This window comes from Amborella trichopoda, chromosome 10 (assembly GCF_054954075.1).
Source record: "Amborella trichopoda isolate Santa Cruz 75 chromosome 10, AtrichopodaSantaCruz75HAP2 v2.0, whole genome shotgun sequence".
NCBI classification, from domain to species: Eukaryota; Viridiplantae; Streptophyta; class Magnoliopsida; order Amborellales; family Amborellaceae; genus Amborella; species Amborella trichopoda.
The window spans coordinates 1,596,756-1,619,527 of NC_142345.1; the positions used below are offsets into that span (position 1 = coordinate 1,596,756).

The window sequence follows — 22,772 nt, forward strand, 5'->3', positions numbered from 1 at the left end:
ATAGGAGACTCCATTTGGGTGGCTATGAGACCCATGGCACTTAGGGATTAAGAACATTACTTTGGTAAAGAGAACCCTTCTCTTGAAATGTGTGTTGCATTGAAAGCATTTGGTAACCATAAGCAAGCTTTGGAGCAAAATGATAAGTATCAAAAAGGAAGTAAAACATGTTAGCAGTGGGATCTGTTTTGGAGACACTGATGGGAGAATATATAGATTTTGAATTGACAAATTGTTAAATGGATATCAGAATCTGGCTATATAAATTGAAGGCATTTGTTTATTGTTGGAGGTTAATTTGAATGCCTCACCATAGTAGAGATTTGGATGAAAGAGATTTAAGACTACAGAATTTCTTGGAACCCTGTCAAAAGTAATGTGAGGAATTGAGGTAGACGTGACAGGATAGTTTGGGAGCATAATCCACCGGGGAGCTTCTCTACTGTCACTTTAGTATCAATATGTATGAGGTACTTAAGGGAAGTCTAAGTATGAGTTTATCAGTAGAATGCACCCCTAAGATTAGAGACATCGATTTGATTAGTGTTCATTTTTCTATCAGTTGTCTGATTAGAGTATTTATTGGATTGGACAACCTTCAATATCAGGGTTTTCCTTTTCATAAGTAAATCCTCAATACAGGAGGCTTCTCAATAGCTATCATGTGTATGCTTTCCAAGTATAAACAAGAAGAATATGTTGATGACCTCCTCCTTGCTCTATATGCAATGTTAAGCATATCTAATGTGCTTGAATTATGCCTGAATTATCATTAGGTGTTGCAGGCCTTAACATGAACTAAAGGGTTCTGCTCTGTTTTTGTGGAATGATTTGGAGGACATGCAAAGAGTGCAATAACATGGCACCAGGGATGGCAAATGGGAACCGGGCTCTATTTGAAATCTTATAGACAGTGCTATATGGGCCGTCAAAGATCAAATATGGAAGGGATAAAGATTCAATATTTCCTTGAATCGTCGACAACAAGCACTCAAGAACTTATAACAAAAAAAGAATCATTCTAGAATTTCACCTAAGATCAGGACCATGCAATATGGCAAGCTCATACAAAAGGGATTTTTTTTCCTTTTGGTAAATCCAAAAAAAGGGGCTCTAAAATTTTAAGATTGATGAGTGCACAGGAGGAAATCCCAGATCAACAGGATTCAGAGGTATGATTTACAAAGCAGATATGGAGATCATTTAATAATTCACAGGACCCTTGGTAAGTGCAAACTCCGAATGGCTTGAGGCAAATTTTGTGTTATTCAGCCACTGTTCAACTACAGATTACCTTACACAGTGGAATCACATCATTCGGTGGTCCTCACCCTTGAACCCAAATGAGGTTTCGTCAAATTAAACTTTGATGGCAGCTGGAACTGGACCAGCAGAATAAGAGTTCTCTCAAGAACACAGATGGGTGAGAACCTCGGCACTTTCTCTGGCCCCACCAGAAAAACTAATGCCTCTTTTGCCAAATCAAGAGCTCTGCTCATTGGTATACAACACTTCAACAGAATTTGGGGCTCATCATCGTAATCTAAGGCAACCCTCGTAATGTTGCCATATCATGGGCAAGACATCCATCTCCTGCCCATGAAGGTTCTCTCTTTGAATAATTGTTCCACTTGTGCCACGACCACTCGTCTGCTTCAGACACCCATGGAAAGAAGCAAACCTTACAGACGGTCAACTGGCAAGACAAGAAGTGACGCGACCTCACTCCAAGCTACCCAGCAGCTGTTGACAATGTTTGTTAGAGCCTCATCCACACACAATTTTGCATAAAAATTTTGTGCTTAATACCCTATACATTACATCCTTTTTACTTGACCAAAGTGTACAAGTTTACACAACAAATACGAAAAGTTGTTTATCAAAAATAAAAAAAGGTATTGTTAAATATTAGAATAACTACTGAAGGTTAATTGTGAAGGGCCAACCACTATCAGGAATCCATGATGATATCAAATGGATTAAGAGTGTGTCAAGGGTACCATCAAGGGAGGATGGAGCATTCACAAAAGTTAAGGACCTTTTGGCTTCCTTGATGTAGGCTATGTACCAAGAGAGCCAAACTTAAAAAGAATAAAAAATATGGGTGAAATCAGGGACAGGCTGGGGATTAGAATCTACAATCGTCCAAGATATTTATCATCTGCTATTGTGCCAGCCAATAATTAAGCAAGTCATCTTTAGCCATCATAGGACTCAATCAATTTGGGGAGGAAACCAACAAACCGATAAGAGAGTTCTAGCATCTACCTTAATGAAGTCACACTAACATACTAGAATAAGGAGCCCTGCATATGTGATGTATCTCATCAAAAATTAGAATAAGGAGCCATGGTGGAGGGCTTATTCTGCTTGCCCAAGGGATGACCTTTTATGAGTCACCTTCCACTATGAGGTGTAAGCCCCATGACAGATTGTAGTGTTTCAGGCCAATTAAAAGGGCCAAGGCTTCAGTGTGATGTGCGTCCTTTTGTCCAATGTGCTCAGATAGTGTAAGGAGGATAGTGCCTTCGTGGTCTCTAAAGACCCCTCCTGCCCCTGCTGGGCCCGGATTACCTAGGGAGCACCCATCAAAGTTTAACTTGATCATTCCCTCAGGCGGAGGTTGCCAGTTATTTGGCCTTGTAGTCAAGTACGGTCAATGATGGAGGAATTGTACCATTGGGAAAGGAAGAAACTCCCTGGGATGCCCGCAAAGACCTAGTGTTTTGAGGCCCAAAAAGTGACCAAAGAGATAGCCTTGTGGAAGATTGCCGAAGTTTGGAGTTTAGAGCCAAGAAAGATTTTTCAGTTTCTTTCCAACCAAACAGTCCAGATAGTTGCAGCTACAGTTGCCTTCCACAAGATTCACCCGGCCTTAGGCCAGCATGAATCAAATTCATAAGATATGAGGGCCTTGACCTAGGGAGGAGTGACCCATTTGATGCCAAATAATTGCAGGATACGACCCCAAAGGTCGTAGGAGAAGTCACAGAGGATAAAGAGGTGGAGATTTGTTTCCTCCTCACAGACACAGCGCACACCTATTAGGGATGAGGATCCCTCTTTTCTAGAGCTTATCCACTGTGAGTGCTTTGTGGGAGAAGGCTAGCCAATTGAAAGTCTGGACTTTAGGTGGAGCAATGTGGCCCACACTCTTGACTGTACCGAGTTAAGAGATCCCGAGAGAGTGGGTAGCAGAGTTAAGCTTTCGTAGAAAGAGGCGACAGAGAAGCTCCCTGAGGGGGCAAGAGTCCAGACTATAACATCGTTGCCTTGAGGCAGGAAGAAAAGAGAGTGTAGGGGTCACGAGAGAACTTGGAAGTGAATGGTTTCTTCTTCGGTTAGGTTCCTTCGAAAAAAAGGGTTCCAAACTCTTCATCCTCCGGTCAAAACCAGCTCCTCAGCGATTGAGGAATCCAAATTACGTGCTAGAGAGAAGAGTGTAGGGAACACCTCACTTAGGGTTGAGGGTCCTAACCACAAATCTGACCAGAACTTAACTCTCGTTCCGTCTGTTGGGTCAAACCTTATCAACCTTTTGAACAGAGTGCAAGCAGTTGAGAAAGATTTCCAGGCACCTGAAGCGTTATGCTTCTGAATCCTATCTGACAGCCACGCACCCTCAGGGATTTGGTATTTATGCTTTAGAACCTGTGCCCAAAGAGCACTAGGTTGAGTGGCTAGGGGCCACCACCATTCCCGAGGAGGGCCAAGTTGTGCTTTCAAAGGTCTCTGATACCTAGCCCGCCTTGGATTCTTGGTCGACACACAGTGTCCCAAGTTACAAGATTATACTCCTTTTCTGCCTGCTCCGACCATAAAAAGTTTCTCATGAGTTGGTTCAGACGGTTGGCCACCTGGGCAGGCATATGGAAGATGGACATAAGGTAAACAGGGGAGTTTGCTAAGGTAGCTTTGATCAAAGTCGATCTCCCTGCCATTGAAAGGAATCTACCCTGCCTCCCTGCCAGGCGCCTGTCTACCTTATCTATGACTTGATACCAATGTAGCATCTTAGGTTTCCCAAGTCCCAGAGGTAGACCAAGGTAGGTGGTAGGGAGATCCTCAACCTTACAACCCCAATTTGGCATGAGAGCTTTGACTTCTGCTGTTGTCAAGCCAACACCCAACATTCTGGACTTTGGCATGTTTACTTTGAACCCAGTTGCAGATTGGAAGCAGTAGAGGAACATTTTAAGGGTGTTGACTGTGCATTATGAGAGGCCTCCATGAACACCAAGGTGTCATCCGCATATTGCAGGTGAGACACCGTTGGGCCATGTCTGCTGGTTTTGAAGCCAGTAAGGAGACCAGCTTGGTATAATCTAGAGATGGAGCGACTGAAGACTTCAGCAGCAATAGCAAAAAGGAAGGAGGAGAGGGGGTCTCCTTGGCGGAATCCCCTCAAAGAAGAGAAAAAACCTCTAGATGATCCATTGATGAGAATGGAGAAATGTGGATGGGAATAGCAACCTCTCATCCACTTTCTCCATCTCTCCCCAAAGCTCATTCTGGCCATGGTCTCATCCAAAATTGACCAGTCCACTTGGTCATAGGCCTTCTCCCAGTCGATTTTGAAGATAAGACCTAGTTCCTTGGTTAGATGTCTCGAGTGAATGCACTCATGGGCCACTAAAGCCCCATCAAGAATTTGTCTACCTCTGATGAAAGCAGATTGTCAGGGGGAAATGACAGAGGGGAGGATGCGTTGAAGCCTAGAGGCTAAAACTTTGGCCAGGATCTTGTAGGAGGAATTGAGAAGGCTGATAGGGCGGAAGTCTCTAATTTCCTCGGCTCCTTCTACTTTAGGGACCAGAGCTAAAAATGTGGCATTCAAGGCCTTGTGGACGGTACTCCTATGGAAGAACTCCTCAAAGAAGAGAATGAAGTCAGGTCGGAGGATTTCCCAAAAAGCCTTTAGGGGGGCAATCGAAAAGCCGTCTGGTCCAGGGGCCTTGCTTTGGCTAGAGCATTGAGAGCTTGTAGGATTTCTTCTTTTGAAAAGGGTCGCTCTAGCCAAACAACTTGGTCAGCAGTGAGGGTTAAGAAATCAAGGGAAGTCATTCTCGGTCTCTGGCTAGAGGGAGCAGAGTAAAGAAACTGGTAGAACTGAAGGATAGCTTGCTCTATTTCTGTAGGTTGGGTGAGGTAGGTGTTGTTTACTTTGATCATCGAGATAGTGTTGTCTCTTCTGCGACAATTGGCTATCCGATGGAAATAGGCAGTATTGTGGTCCCCCGCTTTCAACCAAGAGACTCGAGATCTCTAGAACCAGTAGATCTCTTCTTTCTTGAGGGTAGAAAGATAGTCCAGTTTGGATTTGGATCTGAGCTCCTGCTCAAAGGTATCCAGAGGTCGAGTTTCCTCGAGAGTATCCAGGGTCTTGGTGGTTTCTAGCAGAGAAGACTTGATTTGGGAGAAATTGTCAAGGGTGGAGTAGCTCCAAATTTTGAGGGCTGATTTAAGGAGTTGGAGTTTGGTCTGTGGGATGTAGCCAGCTCTGCCGGACACCTGGGATGCAAAAGAACTCCACCAGGTTTGGACAAGTGAATGAAGGGATGCTTCTTGCAACCAGTGGAGTTCAAAGCGGAAGGTCTGAGGCCCCTCGTGATTGCATTGGTATCAAGCAGAATAGGGCAGTGGTCAGACGTAGGTTTAGGTAGGGCCAAAGAAAGAGTTCTCAAGAATTTTTCCTCCCAATCAACAGAAAGGAGGAATCTGTATAGTTTGGAAAAAGTAGGGTTGGTGGAGTAATTGGACCAAGTATATTGACAACCTTGAAGAGGGACGTCTAACAGTTCATTGCGGCAGATAAAATCAGAGAAATCTCTCATCTCTTGAGAGATCGAAGTTGAGGAGTTCCTCTCATAAGACCAATGAACTGCATTGAATCACCTCCAACACACCAAATGGGATGTGGAAGGGAAGAAACATGGTCCTGTTCTGCCCAAAAACTGTGCCTGAGGGTGCGAGAGTTTGGCCCATAGACCACTATGAATTTCCATGGGACCCCATCTGAGATATTGGAGAGGAGAGTGACCGAGAACTTCCCTAACAAGTGGGAGTTTAGAGTGAGATCAGAGGGATCCCAAACCACCCATATACCTCCTAAGGCCCCATTTGCCAGGAGCACGATCCACTGGCAGGGCCTTCTTCCCCAAACCCGATGAATGAGTTGGAGGTTGGGGTCTGGTAGTTTAGTTTCAAGAAGAGCAAGGATGGTAGAAGAGTATTTAGAGGTGAAGGTTGTGATTGCGGCCTTCTTAGAGGGCTGACCTAGCCCTCTCACATTCCAAATGAAGACCATCATTTATTTTTTGAAGCAGAAAGAGAGGAGGCTATTCTGGGGGACCTCCTCAAGCGGTCAGCAGTCTAAGGGCTTACCAGCAAAAGGTAAGGAGGAGAAGAGGTTGCGAAGTTCTCTATGTCCTCCGCAACTCACCTGCATCCTGCTCTGAGCATCAGCTGAGATGAATCTGTGACCTAGGCCTTCAGGACCATCATATTCGAACCCCATGAGTCTGTGCATCATTTGCATCCTTTCATCTTCCCTAATCGTCCCATTCCAGTTGTCGTCCCTATTAACCTCTTCACTGTCCCCCTCCAATGGGTCGTCGCCAGCCTGAGCTTGGAAGGGAGCAGTTGCATTCTCAAGAGACGCCAGTGAGGCAACGGGAGCCTCGAGGGAAAAGGGAGCCTTTGAGGTCACGGGTGTTGAAGGGTTCACGGTGCACAGTGGAAAGTCATCTAGTGCCTCAGGGTCGAATACCTCCTCGGAGGGGACCGCGAATTCTTCAGGAAGAGTATCAAAGGTGGTAACAGATCCGGTCATAGGGGAGGGACGGTTAGAAGCGTAAAGGTCTGAGGGTAGCGAAGGAAGGGGCAAAGATTCTGGTTCGGAGGCCACCGGAGAGAGGGGGTTGGGGTTGGTCAAAGGAAGGTCGGTGCAGGGGAAGAGGGATAGGGTAGAGAACTACGAGGGTGAGGGTGAAGGTCAATGGCTGGAGAGTTCGAGGGGTAAACAAAGGGGGAAGGGTGGGCCAGGGTCGAGTAAGGGTAGTGGCCGAAAGGGATCTAGGCTAGGAAAAGGCAGGACTCGTGGGAGGAGTAAGAGGAGAAAGAATAGGGGAAAGAGGGGGGCCAAGCCACCTGAAGAGTTCGAACTCGGCGTATGTGGGCAAGGTGGAGAACAAAGGTGAGGTGGGGTGTCAGCAAGTCAGAGATGGACGTAGGGTCAGAAGGGGAGGGGTCCATCAAATGGGCGGCTCCAATGCCTAGGGGAACCAACTCTCTGAAAAGCTGCTGGTCTAAACGCTTTTGACCAAGGTAGAGGAAGTCTTCAAAGGATAAGGGGCAGAAGGTGAGGGAGAAAGGGAGAGGAGAGGGAGAAGCAGGGAAGGGAGGAGGAGACGAGGGCAGGCTTGGGGGTGGTGGCACCTGAGGCAGGTGGTAGGGTGAAGACAGGTCGCAAGGGTCGGCTACAAAAGCAACAAACGAAGGTGAAGGAGGCTGGGAAGCAGGGGGGCCAGGGGGGAAACAAGACTACTGAGGATGTCGGCGGGGGTGGCTGGCATTCTGACAGAGGCTGGGGTGCGTGGCGAAGGGGCAACGAGAGAGGCGACGGTGACGGCAGCGAAAGGACCACGAGAGGGGACAGTTGGATTGAGGAAGGCGGTTGTGGCAGAAGCTGTAAAGGTGAGGCCTTTTCAACTGCCATCTGGCCAGGGTTAGGTGGCTGGGGAGAACACGTGGCGGAAATCGATGAAGGGAGAACGCAGGGGGGGCGGTGAGGTTAGAGAGGAAGACCGGTCGGGTCGAAGGGCTAAGTCGGGCGGGTCCGGTTCAAGGGCAGAGGTATTAGAGAATGAAGGGCCGGGTCGATCCTCAAGATGAGGAAAGGAAGGGAGGGGGGAGGAGTCCTCGCAAACCTCTTTTTCAGGTCGGTGGGCTAAATTGGGGTTGGCTTCTGGATATGACGAGGAACGTACGGCATAAGTCGGGTCACTCAGGTCAAAAGCGAAAACTGGAACCCGAAGAGGCTCTTTCAAAGGCAGGCTCTAGTTGGACGTGCGTAGACGCCAGGACGACTTCAGCATCTTTGTGCCAGGGTGCCCGTCTTAACCAGGGCCGGGGGGATGCCGTGGAGGCCTCAATCTTTGGCTCTTTTTATGGTCACCACCGTCCAGGAAGCTAAGGTTTCCGACAGCAAGATTGGGTCGGCCTGATGAAGGAAACAGGGGAGGGAGGCGAAGCTTGTGACCAGGAAGTAGTGACAGGGTAAAAGAGATCATCAGCCTCGAGCCAAACTGTTAGAGGAATCCGAGAGGGGTCAAGGACCTCCAGAAGAAGACGGATGGAACCCAAAGGAAGAGATTCAATGAAGATCCAATGGATGGAAATAAGAGAGCCGCAGGCAGCCGCCATTCTTCGAAAAGTTTTTGGCGACCACGCATGAAGAGGGATGTGGTTTAGGGTAAGCCAAATTTGTTGTTTCTTGAAGGAGCCGTCTTTCGAAGACTAAGCCCGAAGGGAGCAAGAGGCTCCTTTGAATGAGAGACCAGCGGATTCCTACAAGGCAAGCTGAGCTTCTGCAGGTGTTGGAAAGGAGAAAAGAAAGTCTTCGCTTGAGAGGCGTCTACATGTTAAGTTGGGCTCCTTCCAAAGACTTTTGGCCCATTTTTCAATCCCTATAATGTCATCCTGTCTGGGCTTGAAACTCCCAACTATGGAAGCAAGAAGTTCAGAACTGAGAATCGCAGTCTCCTCAGGGGGGTGGAGATACAGAACAGAAGGAAGGGAGATGGACCCAAGGAGCTAGGGGAACAACTAGCATGCGTATAGAAGGGAGGAGGGGCCGAGGAAGTAGGGGGAGGAGGGGCTGCAGAAGTGTGGGGAGCACAAGTGCAAGGTTTGGTTGAAGCTGCAACTTGTGCAAAAGAGGTCTTGCGAATACTGGCCAAAGAAGGAAGAGGCTTGGGATGGACTTGAAGGAGGTGGGTTTTGGGATACACGCCGTAGATGAAGTTCCAACACAACGAGGGCCGACGATGGCGATGGCTCTCACTGAAACTATTTTGTGTCCCTAGAAAAGTAACAGATCCTAACTCATAATATGGCCGCGCAGAGGCAATTTGATCATGAGTCTTCAGACAAAGTTCTATCATAATATCAATATGTTGTCTATGTTTCATATGCCCTCAATTCCCATAAAAGCAGACACAGCAATTGATACATATGGAATCATGATAATAACAAATTATGAACAAAACAATTTCCTGTTTTCAAAAAAAGAAAATTAATAAAGAAAACAGTTTCTTAAGTTGTTTATTTTTTAAAAAAAGAAAATATATTTTAAGGGGTCAAAGTCCCTTACATAATTATTAGGGGGTCAAAAGATCTCAATTAAAATTAGAGGGTTTACTTTCTTATTCTTATTTCACCCAGGTACCTCATAACAATCTCTTCAAAATGGCCAAATTGCCCCTGTTCAAATTTGAGAATTTCAATAATTTCACACACTATGAACGAGCTGGTGTACTCCTCGCATTTACTTTGGGTCTCTTATATGGGTGAAGTTTTTGAAATGCCCCAATTTGTTCAGGCTTTCCAACCATGTAAAGGGGCAATTAGGGCCTTTTTGGAGATATTTCTTAAAGAGGTACCTGAGTGAAATGAAAATAAAAAAGCAAACCCCTCACATGTTAATTGAGATGTTTTGACCTTCTTATAGTAAGGAGCCCCTTAAATCATAGGAAAATTTGTGTCTGTACTGTTAATTTTTATCATTATTACGGTCTGGTCCAAAAAATGTAGTATTTACATGGAGTCCTCTCTCCCCCATTTTTTAATTTTTTTCCAAGTTTGCTCCCGATCAAATATTTTAAATATTTGACCGCATATTAAATCTATTTTTTACTTTTTTTAATATTCATGGGTCAGTTCGATGTCAAAACCCTCGAACCATAACTGCCCTACACTTTTTAGTTAATCCGATGTTCATCAGACCGCCTTAAACCTTTCAAAAAATAAGATTTAAGGGTGGTCCAATTTTAGAAACATCGGGCCACATTAATTGGTGAAATCTTAATTGGTGCATGTTAAGGGAGCCATGTTACCAAGGACTAATACATGTACAATCTCAAGTAGTCTTGATTGGTACATGTTAAGGGAACCATGTTACTAGTACTAATGCATGTACATCAACAAGACACATACCATGTTACTAAAAAACTGGTCCAATGTGTCTAACATTATATCGTGTTTAAACCTCATTTTTGAGAGTTTAAGGCGGTCTGACATTTGGACATTGTACTGACTAAAAAGTGCAGGCCTACAAAACTAGTGTTTGATGTTTTTGACATTGAACTACCCTATGAATATCATTATATATATATATATATATATATATAGAAAAGCTGGGATTAGCCCATTAGCTCATATGAACATATGAGCCCAACGGCCCAGATTCAATCTGAGCCGATCTAACAATCACGGATGTCCGGTAGTGTTTGAATTTTAATTTTTTTTTACAAACCCAGATCACTTGAAATTTTAGAAATGCGTTCATAAAAAATAGTTGAATCTTCAAAAAATATCAAAAAAAATATTTTACATGAAATAAATTGACCAAAATACCCCCAAAAAGTTTCGAGGGTATTTTGGTCATTCTATTTTTTACGAATAATTTTTTTTATATTTTTATTAGGTGCGCCTTGATGAGAAGAACACACGCTTAAAACTTCAAGTGATTTGGATTTGTAGAAAAAAAATTAAAATTCAAACACGAAATGAAGTCGTGACCGTCACATTGGCCCAGATTCAATCTGGGCCATTGGGCTTATATGTTCATATGAGCTAGGAGGCTAATCCCAGCTTTTTCCTTTATAATATATATATATATATATATATATATATATATATATATATATATATATATATATATATATATATATATAAATAAAATATGCAGTCCAATGTTTAAAACATTAGACCAGGGGAAAACTTGAAAAAAAAATGAAAAAAAGGGGGGGGGGGGGGAGCGGGGAGGCAAAGATTTCCGCGTAAATATCACATTTTTGGACCATCATGTAATAATGGTCAAATAAAATGGTACGGACATAATTTTACCTAAATGAAATTTTCCCAAAGAAAAACTCTGAAACAGCTAATGGTACTTTCTAATTGCAAGTTATTCAATAGCAACAACAATCCAATACATATATAACAAGTGAGAAAGTTTTCTTTATGGGTAATTACATTTCATTAATTATGGGCAAAAGAAGGTATTAATGATAATTTGAACATCAACAATGCGTATGCCGCCATTCTATATCTATTTTCTTATGCCAGAAACATAATGATTCCAAAACAAGGAGAAGCCCCACATTGAAAGAGTCGACATCACGACATTGAACACATCCCTCAATCTAAAGAGCTCACAACCAAATAAGGAGAGGCCCCACATTCTGACCTCAACCAGTGAGTCAGTCTATTGACCTCCATGCAGTGGTGAATTCCTATAGTCCTTATAAGATCTAAAAAACCATTCGCTAGAGTACAATCAGACATCCAAGAATGGGCCCTCAGTATTCGCTACTTTGGGATTACCAGTTGAGCTATTATCTAAAGGGCAGCGTTTTGCTTCGTCCTGGGACATAACTGTTTACATTGAATCCACCCTCTCAATATCCATCTTGGAGACGGATTTGTGGAACTAAATTTTTGTAGGTATCATCTAGACCATCACGATCATGAATCGGCGCAGGGGGGGAGAGGGAATTTGAGCCTAAAAAATGGTTTATTTTGTCCCTTTTTTCAGGACCACTCATTTTAATTCATTAAAAATCACCGATCTGCACCGATTTTGAAGAACCAAATTCATGGATCTAAGGTGGAAATGGATTTACGATGACTTGGATGTGTTTCTGGTCCTAAACCCCTTGAAAACCAGGGTGGATACATGCGCTGGCTGAGTCTCGAACATTTTTCCTAAATTTCCTTATCTAAATTTGAGCTTTAATGATAGACAAGGTGAGTAGGACACTATGACATTGAGAGCAAATTGTTGCCCAATCCTTAATGAGATGATTACAGCATCCCTAGTGTCCTCTTTGATGACCGAAACCTCACGATGTACACCTATAGAAAGTAAAAACTCTATTTATGGGTGTAAAATGGGTCCCGACAGAATCCACATCTAGACCCAAGAAGTGGACCTAGAAGGCCAGGCCCGCATCCAGCTCGGACCTATCCCAGTTCAGTTGGGTCTGATCTAACCCGGATACATACATAAATAAAAAACATATGTTAAAAAATGAGGTGAACAAGCAGCAATTAAAGGGAGTTGGAAAAAGAACAATGAGGAAATCCAAGTACTTGTTGGAAATGGAATATCGGTGGAAGGTGGTGAGGAATGTCAGCATAAAGCATAAGGAAGGAATGTCAATTCGGTTACCTACTCTAATCTGACATGACCAATACATAAGGTTTTGTTGAGGTCTACCAAAGTCTCAGACATGGCTCACGGGCTTGTTATTTGGACACATAACACCAAGCCATCATCAAATTAACTTGTAAATTCGGTAGGTCAATAATTTTGAAACTGACCTATATAGATAAAATAAGATAGGCAGATCATAGAAAATAAGAAAATAGCATAAAATTCAAAATTCAAATTTCAAAATTTAAAATAAAAATTAAGAAAATAAGAACAAATCAAATATATATTAATCTAAAGCATAATACATATAAAAAATAAATTTCAAAAGAAGCAATAAGTCATCATTATTTGTTTGTTTACTTCACAGGGATCTCATGCTCACCTAATAAAAACAAAGTATATATGAGTACAAACTTCAGAGTTCGAACACCATTCATCCTGCAAGTAGATATGTTCAAAATTCAAACTATTCCAACAAATAGAATTATAAAATTCAAAAGAATACTAAAACTAGAAGATTCCAAGCTTATGTTGACTTCACAATGATCAATATTTCAAATAATAAAAATCTTTGATGACATGTCTATGAACCTAAAAATAAATTCTAAAACATAATGATAGATCAATCAAAAAACAAATCTTTCAAATTCTAAATCATAATTACCCAAATCTCTCACCAAAGGTTGCGATTCCAATTCAGATCCTTGATTCGGCGATTTCGACTAGGAATCTTCACAAAACCTATTTCTGTGAAGTCTAAAATCTCGAGTCCTTATTTTAGGAATCTCAATTACAACACTTCTAGAACTTCGTTTCCAATATTTACTGATTCTTAATTCCATACTTGGTGAATCTCGCTTCTACACTTGTTGAAATTGGTTTCCACATTTACCAGAATTCTACTGCGTCCCCCCTGTTTTTCTTTTTGCTTTTTTTTGAGAAGTGATGTTTAGAAGTTTTCAAGGCATCAAACTACTCGAGCTAGGCATTCAATCTCAAGCGAAGGTGTAGTAATATTTGTTGGCATGAAATGACAAATAGTAACCAATGTTCAAAAAGGCCAAGACCAAGGGCCTTGACCGCCTAGGCAAGCTCCTAGATACCTGGGTGGCCCTAAGGGAAGGGGGATCGAGTGGGGGCTATATGTTGTTTTGTGTGTGTGTGTGTCTTGTGAATGTCTGTGTGTGTGTGCATGTGCATGTATGTGTGTGCATGCGGTCTCACATGAAATTCTTAAAGATCATTCTCTTTTTTTCTTTTTTTTTTCTTTTGGATCTGTATTTGAGAGAGAGAGAGAGGTCTCGAACACTTGGAGGATATGCTGAGAGTGAGAGAGAGAGACCTCGCTTCGAACAAGTGGAGGTCATCTTCTTCGTTTTCTTCTACTTACAAGTAAAGAGGGAGCATATGGGTCCATGAGCATTTGTTTGTGTGTGTGTGAGAGAGAGAGGTCGTGCATCGAACACTTGGAGTCTATCTTCTTCTTCTCATATGTAAAGAGAGCACGTAACCCAAGTGAGAAAGAAAAGGGCAATACCAGGACTTATTTTTATTTGGGTAGATTTGAATTTTCTTTTTTTTTAAGGGATGGCACTAGGTGGGTGCCTAGACCGCCTTGAGTCCGCCTAGGCACACGCCTTAGGCATGCCCACCCAGATCCGACTACCTAGGCGCGCGCCTTAGGCATGCCCACTCAGATCCCACCGCCTAGGCTACGCCTAGGCAGTTTGTCTATCAGACCGCTAAAGCAGTCAGGCTGGGCGGCCGACTTTTTATTTACTGATAGTAACCAAAGTGGGGGTCCACGTTCTCTACTTAACTCTGTAAGTATATATTGTATTGATCCAATGGAGAGATAGCAATTCCAAGATGTTAGAAGTAATGTAATACAAGTAATATAAACGTGCATGTATGGCATGTTGGTCAATGAATAGTATTGAGATATGTATTGTTTCTTTCTCAGTTCACTCTCGATTCCAAAGACACCGAAATCTTGATTCCATAAATGAAGGAATCCCGATTCCATATTAGTCGATTCCAACTAAGTCGGAAACTCGATTCTAAAGAGCAAGGAATCTCAATTCCATCTATGTAGAGATCTTGATTCTGCTTTAGTCGAATCGCGATTCCTAAAAATAGGAATCTCATCCCCCACAATTCCTTTTGCACATACGTCAATTCTGAAAGCAGGAATCTTCCTAAATCTATTTAGTTTCCGAATCGCTTCGGGTAACTATGTTCTAAATCATAAAACTTTTCTAAATCATCATCCTTTTGATAGGGGCCATAGCCATCATGACAGCCATCGGTGCCTACTCCAAACTGGAGACAAAACCCTCAATAATTGGCCCTAGTTTGAAATTTCTTCATGGAACTTCATCTTAAACTACAAACAACAATAAATATCTAACTAACCTCATTTTACATTTCTCAAAAGATAACACATTTAGTCTTAACAAAAGATTGGGAAACAACGATCACACATTGGCAGTTTCATTTATACAAATTTACAAAGTTAAGAAATAATACAAAATTATGAAACTTATCATGTACCCAATGTTCAATAAGTCAGAAACAGCCGCCTAGGCCTTGGGTGGGTGGTGGTGGGGGTTGGACCGCCTAGGCGGGCAGCCGGTGTTTTTTTAAAAAAAAATTTGGATCCCCCACGCCTCCCCCCATTTTATTATATATAGAATTGTATGTTTTATTATTTGATAAGTAATTTTGCATACAATATATGGTTAAGATGCCGGAAGCCGGAAGCACAAATCAAACCTAAACATTTACAACTTTAGACTGTAAAGAAAATAATTATAATTAAATTATTTAATAAGAATTAAACAAATATTAATCTAACTATTAAACTAATTATGCTTTATGAATCATACATCGAGAAAACACATTACACATGCAATTATTTAATAAGCAATTAAGAATTAAGCAATTATTAAACTAACTAATAAAATAATAATCCAAATAGACAATAACATATCAAATATATGTCACAAAGTATCAAAGCAAAAAATACAAAGAGCAAATAATAACATCATTAGACATTAAGGGAAAAAAATACAAAACCTGATGAAAACTATTGAAATATACCAATCTTCTTGAAGTAGACTCGATCTCAGGCCAAACCGAAATGTTTGGGATCCCAAATCTCCTCTTTTACAACTCCTATAAGCCTCAAAAAGATTGGGTATAAATATTCTTTAATATCGTGACCATTCAAGGATTTCGAAAAAAAAATTGATCTCTCAAAAAATCTTCAAATCTATAGTTTCTTTCAAGTTGTTTCTCACTCTAAAGTTCACTAAAATTGTTTTTGGGGGCAAGAATGGCCCCCCAAACCCTTATACCCCCTTCTAAGGGGGTAAAATGACATATTTTGCCCCCTCCCGATTTTTTTTCCGCCAAACTCGTGCAGGCCGCCTTTCCAACAGCCTAGTTGGGCACCTAGTTCTGGCCGCCTAATAGTGTCCGCTTTATAAATGCCTAGGTGTTTTATCCAAAAGTCCGCCTAGGCGGTCGGGCGGACGACTTTTCAAACATTGCAAGTACCACAGTGTGGACTTCCATCTTCAAACCTATTCATTCAATGGATCATCTATGACCATTTGTCAAGTCAAATGGGGTTGTTTGTAGATTGCCCATGTTTTGCTTCAACACTACTTCAGCATTAAACTATACACATAGAACAAATCAATCGAAAAGCCTTGAGCAAAATACCTCTCCTTCTTTGTGTTAATTTGACTAAAAAGACAGCAATTGAGTTCACAAAAAAAAAGAAGTATATGCCTTGCTTGATATACCAACTGCGAAGGATTTGGGAGTAGGGTAAGATGTGCCAAATGATTGCAATCATGTGCTTAAGAACACCAAAACTAATCATTATCATAATATCTTTCATACCTCAGGGAGATTCACTCAAAATGGAAATAAACATTGAGGGAATGGATGGTTGCACACAAAGGATGGAATTTACGATTCTCATTTAAGGTCTGTATTTCATAGTTACTATCATACCCACCATATCTTCTTAGATAACCAGCTTTATCTGTTGATTATATTGCTTCATAAAATGGCTCATAGTGTACTACTCAGCAGTCAGCACCACCACCATTCAGTATTTGTGCCTTCTACCAACATAATGCATCTAGATTTTTCTTCACCCCCCCTTTTTCCTCTTCTCTAGCTAAAAGAATCGTTAATGACAAGATTGTATCCGCTTATCCAAGGGAACTATAAAAGCGTGCACGGCCAAACTTTGAACTAACCATATGATAAGCATGGCAAATCAAATTTCACAATGTGAGAAAATTGATAATAGCCTAGAAATGGTAATAGTAAGATCGCTTTTTTTTCCTTTTTTTCTTTTTTGTTTTTTTTGAGAGAGATCATAACATCCCTAGTACTCATCAAAATCAGCACCCATGACTAATTGTATATAATTATGTTTCTTTTTTTGTCTTATTTTAACTTGGCCACACAATCAGCTACTGTTTTCATCTTTTCAATTTTTCCTAGTATTATATTGCAGCAAATTGGCAATCAACGCAAATTACAACATGCACCAGATTACTGAAGGATGATCTAGATCTTTCACTAGTGCAGCAAAGGAAAAGGGATGCCTCATCTATCAAGAGCATTATGAAGGGTCATCATAACCTGACACAAGGGACATTCAAGCTTTTGAAAAGCCACGTATCATGTCAGAGATATCAATAAGCAAGGAAATTAGCCATTGTATGGGAAGAAGAGATGAATAGTAACAGCCAAAGCAATAAGGTTTAGGGCAAGGCGAGCCTGCAATTAATGATTCAATTTAGTGAAGGGGCAAACAAAGACCTAAGGCAAGTTACAACCCAATGCCCTATGTGCAACTTGGCATCCCAAGAGAGGTAATGCATTAATTGCTCAGAGCAAAAGGCAGATACAGAGCCACCATGTTTGACATGCTGCCAATTCCATAGTTATGCATAAGGGCAAGGACGTTGAACTGCTGAAAAGTCGATATATATGCCATGGGGTTTAACAATGAAGATAACAACTGAATATAGTTGCCAAGGACTGTAAGTCGAGAGGATTTGAGACAAAGGAAAAACACAATCTATCACATTAGCATGTGCCAGTACCAGAGTATGCATTGAATTGGTACTTGGTAGATCTTTTATATGTTGAAAAACAAAAGGCAAGGCATGAAGGTAGAGAAAACTATTCTTGGGTGTGAAGGAAACCTTGAAGTAGTTCAAATATCAAACAATTAGAAAATTTGGATTGACATGAAATGAGTGGTGGAGTTAGACAATGGCAAGTACTCATGTGAAGCCTCAAACAAAATAAAAAAAGAAAAGCAACAAGGAATTAAAACCACCAGGTTCCAAATCTCTAGAGATGGCCCGCTCATTTCTCACCTTCTCTACGCTGACGACACTTTAATCTTTTGTGGGGGTGAACCCTCAGCTGGATAATCTCTGGCTCTTCCTTAGACGTTCTGAGTTTACCATAAACATGTCCAAAACTAAGATGTTGGGAGTGCGAGTTCAAGATCCTGAAATTGTGTCCCTAGCTGATCAATTAGGATGTGCCATTGATCAACTCCTGTCCTAGTACTTGGTTCTACCTTTGTGTTTACGTAAACCTAGAAAACACCTTTGGGACAGTATTATAGAGAAGTTCTCTTTGGAAGTTTGTCAATTGGAAGGGTAGATTCAATGCCCTTGACTGAAGGAGTAGCCTTATAAAAGCAACTTTGGCCAATATCTCCATCTACCAGATGTCTCTCTTCAAGATTCCTATGTCCATTCCCATATCGCCTTGAGAAACTTATTAGGGATTTCCTTTGGAATGGAGACTTTGAAGGTTATAAATTTCATTTAGTTGCCTGGAACAAGATTTGTAGCCCCAAGAAGTTTGGTGACGTGGGTATAAAGAAGATCAACCTCATGATCTACCTTATTGGGCAAACAGTGGTGGAGATTCTCTTCGGCACATCCTCTCCTCTGGAAACAAGTTATCAAGGCAAAATATGGCATTAGGGATAACAGATGGCCTATGCACGGTGGCTCAGGTGCTTGGAAGTCTATCTCAACTTCTAAATCTGCCTTCGGGACTCTCATAAGATTCAAGATAAGGAATGGGTTTAGGGTTAGATTTTGGAAAGACCTTTGGATTGGAGATCAACCCCTAGGACAATTGTTCCCCTCTCTCTTCCTTTTGGCCACAGACCAAGATGCATGTATCCAGTTATGTGGAACGCAAGGTGTCATCCTTGGTCTGGACCCCCATATTTAGGAGAAACCTTATTGGTTCTGAAATCAGCTCTTTCAACTCTCTTCTTCTAATGTTAATCCCTTTCTTCTCACCCATTTCTGGAGACGACTCTATCATCTAGGCCCCCAATCCCTCCAGGGCTTTCAAGGTTTCCTCCTTTTACTCCTCTCTCCTTACCTCTTTGGAACCCTTTCATCTCCTAAAGAAGCTTTGGTCCATACTTGCGCCCCTCAAAATCCAAGCTTTCACTTGGATCCTCCTTCAAGGCAAGGTCCTAACTCTTGACCAACTTCGGAGGAGTGGCTCTCCTTTCCCAATTGATGTAGTTTGTGCCTTCAAGATGAGGAAACTATCCCTCATCTCTTCCTCCATTGTGAGATGTCCTTCTCCCGTTGGTCTTCCCCCTCCAAATTTTCGGCATCCAATTCCCTTCCTCAACTCTTTTTGACATTGTTTTCCCCTCCTTTCCCTAGCAATGGTGGAAAATTATGGCATATCTCAGTTTTGGCTGTCTTGTGGTCCATTTGGCTAGAAAGGAATGCATGGCTCTTCTAAGGATCTGCTAGACACCTATCTCCTCTTTTCGATTCCATTTTGGCTTTGATATCTTTATGGGCCAATAATATCCCCACCTACAAATCCCTCCCCTTAACAAAATTCCTCGCAAATTGGAACTGCCTTCTTTCCCTTGCTTCTCCCCCTCCCTAATATAGGGTTGTATGGAATCCTCCTCCCCTGGGTTTTCTCAAATTAATTCAGATGGTTCCCCTCTAGGAAACCCAGGTCCCTTAGGTTTTGGCAGCACCCTGGCCAACTCTGTAGGAGTTTTCCTTTCCTTTTCGAAACCCTTGAGAGTTTTAGACTCTACCACAGCAGAGCCCTTGCCTTGCTCGAAGGCCTTAAGAGAGCCTCTCAAGTTGCCACACAGTTTATCAGTGTGCAAGTAGAGGCCGACTCAAGCAACAAAATCCTTTGGGCATCTAACCTCAGACAGCCACGTTGGCACCTCCCGACCATTTTTGTCCAGATTGCTTTCAAATGCAAATCTCTACCACTAGTTTCCTTCAAAGATATCCTCCGAGAAGCCAACTCAACAGCAGAAGGACTTGCTAAGGATGGAGCCCTTATTGTTCCCGGCACAAGCTTGTCTTCTCTCTTATCTCACCCCCCCCCCCCCCCCCCCCCCCCTCCTCCCCTCCTCTTGTCTCTTTCTTCTACTGTATAGTTTGTCTTCTCTGTATCCTCCCATTTTTCATTCTTTCTCAGGAAAGAAAAAGAAAGAGAAAATAGCAAAAAAGAAGAAACAACAGAGAAAAAAATTGTCATATATTCATAGAATATTCTTTATGACAACTTTCCCCCTACAATCTATCTTCTCATCCTGTGTTATCTCTATACCCTCGTTGCATCTCTCCTACCTCTTGTTATTTCCTACCTGTGCGTCTACCTTTCTTCTTGCTCTCTCCATACTATTCAATGAGCTTTCTCTCTTCTCTTATCCATCTCTTCTTCTCTAGTCTATCTCTCTATCCTTATCCGTCTCATTCCTCTCCCGCTATATCTCTGCATTCTCTCTCTATCTATTTCCCCTGCAGGTGATTCCTTGCAAACAGTTTACTTGGGGCGCAAGCATGTAACAGAGTCGAAATACTTGAAGGTGACACAAGCCTCAATAGCCTTAGAGGCTTGAGTTGTCTCTTGAGCCCTCCTACCTCATGTATATTTCTCTTTTGTTCTCTTTCTTCATATGTTTTCTCTTCCCTTAACCATTTTTTTTTCTCCTTCTCTCTTGCTTCATTCCTCTCTCTATCCATGTATCTCTCTCTTTGTCCCCATTCTCTTTTTATTTATTTATTTTTCCTCTCTTTCTTACCTCTATTCTCACCCTTTTCACTTGGGCTTATGTATCCACAATTCGGGCTATACTTACTTACCCCAGATAGCATACATTCAGCAGAAGACCCCTTTCCTCCTTCCCCTTTTATGGCCATTTTAAGTTTAAGCTCTCCGTTTTTGGTTTTGTTTTCTAGATTCTTCAGGCTCCCCGACCACTTGAGTACTCTGAGCACCCATTCTGTGGGCTGCCTTTACCACTTATTTTGGTTTTTGTATATTTTTACTATTTTTAATATAAAGTTCACCTTCATCAAGGAAAAAAGGAATTAAAACCGCAACAATTTATCTAAGTTTGCCAAGCAAATTTTTTTCTCATGAAATCTTGAAACTATAGTGTGAAAGCAATATGGGAATTGGGAAAACATCAAAACCACTATCATAGGATTGGAGGAAAGAGACGAGAACAAGGTCCAAGTTCTTGATAAGCATTTTGATGAGTAGTTTTCTATAGCGGGAACTGGGGAGTACTTCAGTGTTGTAGACATCATGTCAGCCTTGTCAAGTTGTTTAATTAAGTTGCATATCCCACCCAAATAAATGAGGCAATGATATTAAAATTCTTGCCAGTCTCATTAAAGATGTGGTTTAAGATTAAATATGAATTTGATGGTACTAACTTTATATATTATAAGGAAAAACGGCACTACAAAATAAAATGGTACTAAATTAACTCAGCTTTATAGTTATAAGGAAAAATGGCACTTTAAAATAAAATGGTACTAAATTAACTCAGTCAACTGAGAACAAATGAGATACATTGCAATCACTGAACATTTAGCGCTCCAATCAAGTAATGACTAAGGACAAGATGGGCCATTGTAATAACTAGGAACAAAAGATATATATCCACTAAATCACACCAAAGAAGATCAACTTAAACAAGACACACAAACAATAAGCACTCCGTCTAACAGTAACAACATGCCCAAAAAATGATATCAGCAAGGCTCGTACACATCGAATACTTGTCAAAAATCAAAACTTGAAGAACCTTCATGAGCAAATTAACATAGTACACAGCAAACCAGTAGACCCAACTCCCCTATCTAGTCAACATTAAAACAAGCAATGTACAGACAATGGATGATTCAGATAAAAATAACGAAAACAACAACATCCTCTCTATTCTAACCAGCACTAGGTCACACCTCAATAGAAAATTATACAAAAAAAGTAAAAATCTGACAAAAAGAAGAGAACCCAGTTTTCCAATCCATTCCTATAATAATAAACAATATCAAAATAATGGGAGAGAGAGCCAGAGATTGGGGTTATTAGGTTTTTTTCTTACAGCTCCAAAAACCAAAGGATCGGCACCAAACTGCTTTATAGCCTCCTTCGCCGCCCATGACTGCGTCTCGGGGTCCTGATAATACCCCAAATTTGGTGGCATCGCTCCAGGTATATGAGTGTGATAAGGGCCCTGACCTTCAAAACCAGATTGTGGGGTATAAGAACTCATGGTGGGTGGACCCATAGGAGCATAAGATTCACTACCAGGAGGCCTCAAAGAAGTATCAGATTGAGAAATATCAAGCGCGTTGTGGGATTGAGAAGCCATTGAGGGTGGAGCTGAGTAATGGGGGCCATTTTGTGGGAGTTTCAGAGAAGATGGAACTCCATATTCAGAGGGTTGATGGGTACTGGGGTTGTGATATAATGGATAGTAAGGGTGATAGGGTTGGTGGAGAGAGAAACTATCGGTTGGATGAAGCTGAGAAGATACCGGTTGTTGTTGTTGTTGTTGATGGGTTTCAGCCCACTTACTGTAATCCATGGAGAAACATGCAGAGAAAGAGATGGAAATTAATGAGACAGAAGCTGAAGAGAGAGAGAGAGAACAGAGAGATGGGAAAAATGCGACAGAGACAGAGTGGTGGTGGCTTTCAGAATGAGAAGACAGGGATTTTAAAGAGAGAGAGATTTTTATTGGGGAATTCGAAATAACAACGATATTTGAAGATGACTAAAAAGCCATAGGATACTTTCATAATGACAGAAACACTCTTTTTCTACTTTTGTCTTTGAGAGAGCGAATAAAATTTCTAAAGAAAAGGGGTAACGCCACAACTCAAATATTTGTATAAGTGATTTAAAAAACAAATGGGTGATTTAGATCGGGCATCACAACAACTAGTTCGGTTCAGTTCGGTTCGGTGAATCG

The 22,772-nt window shown here is 41.6% G+C and overlaps 1 protein-coding gene across 2 annotated transcripts in view; it reads right to left on the reverse strand.

Annotated features, from left to right (window-relative positions):
• Positions 1 to 22,569, reverse strand: part of LOC18427970 (uncharacterized) — a 35,392-nt gene extending 12,823 nt beyond the window's left edge. Inside the window, exon 1 of one of the 2 annotated variants that reach the window (XM_020663502.2) lies at positions 21,900 to 22,515. In XM_020663502.2, coding sequence (XP_020519161.1) covers positions 21,900 to 22,385 — 486 coding nt within the window. In that variant the 5' untranslated portion in view covers positions 22,386 to 22,515. Of the gene's footprint in view, positions 1 to 21,899 lie in introns of both variants that reach the window. The other variant, XM_006837011.4, reaches the window with a different exon arrangement.
• Between the last annotated feature and the right edge of the window lie 203 nt (positions 22,570 to 22,772).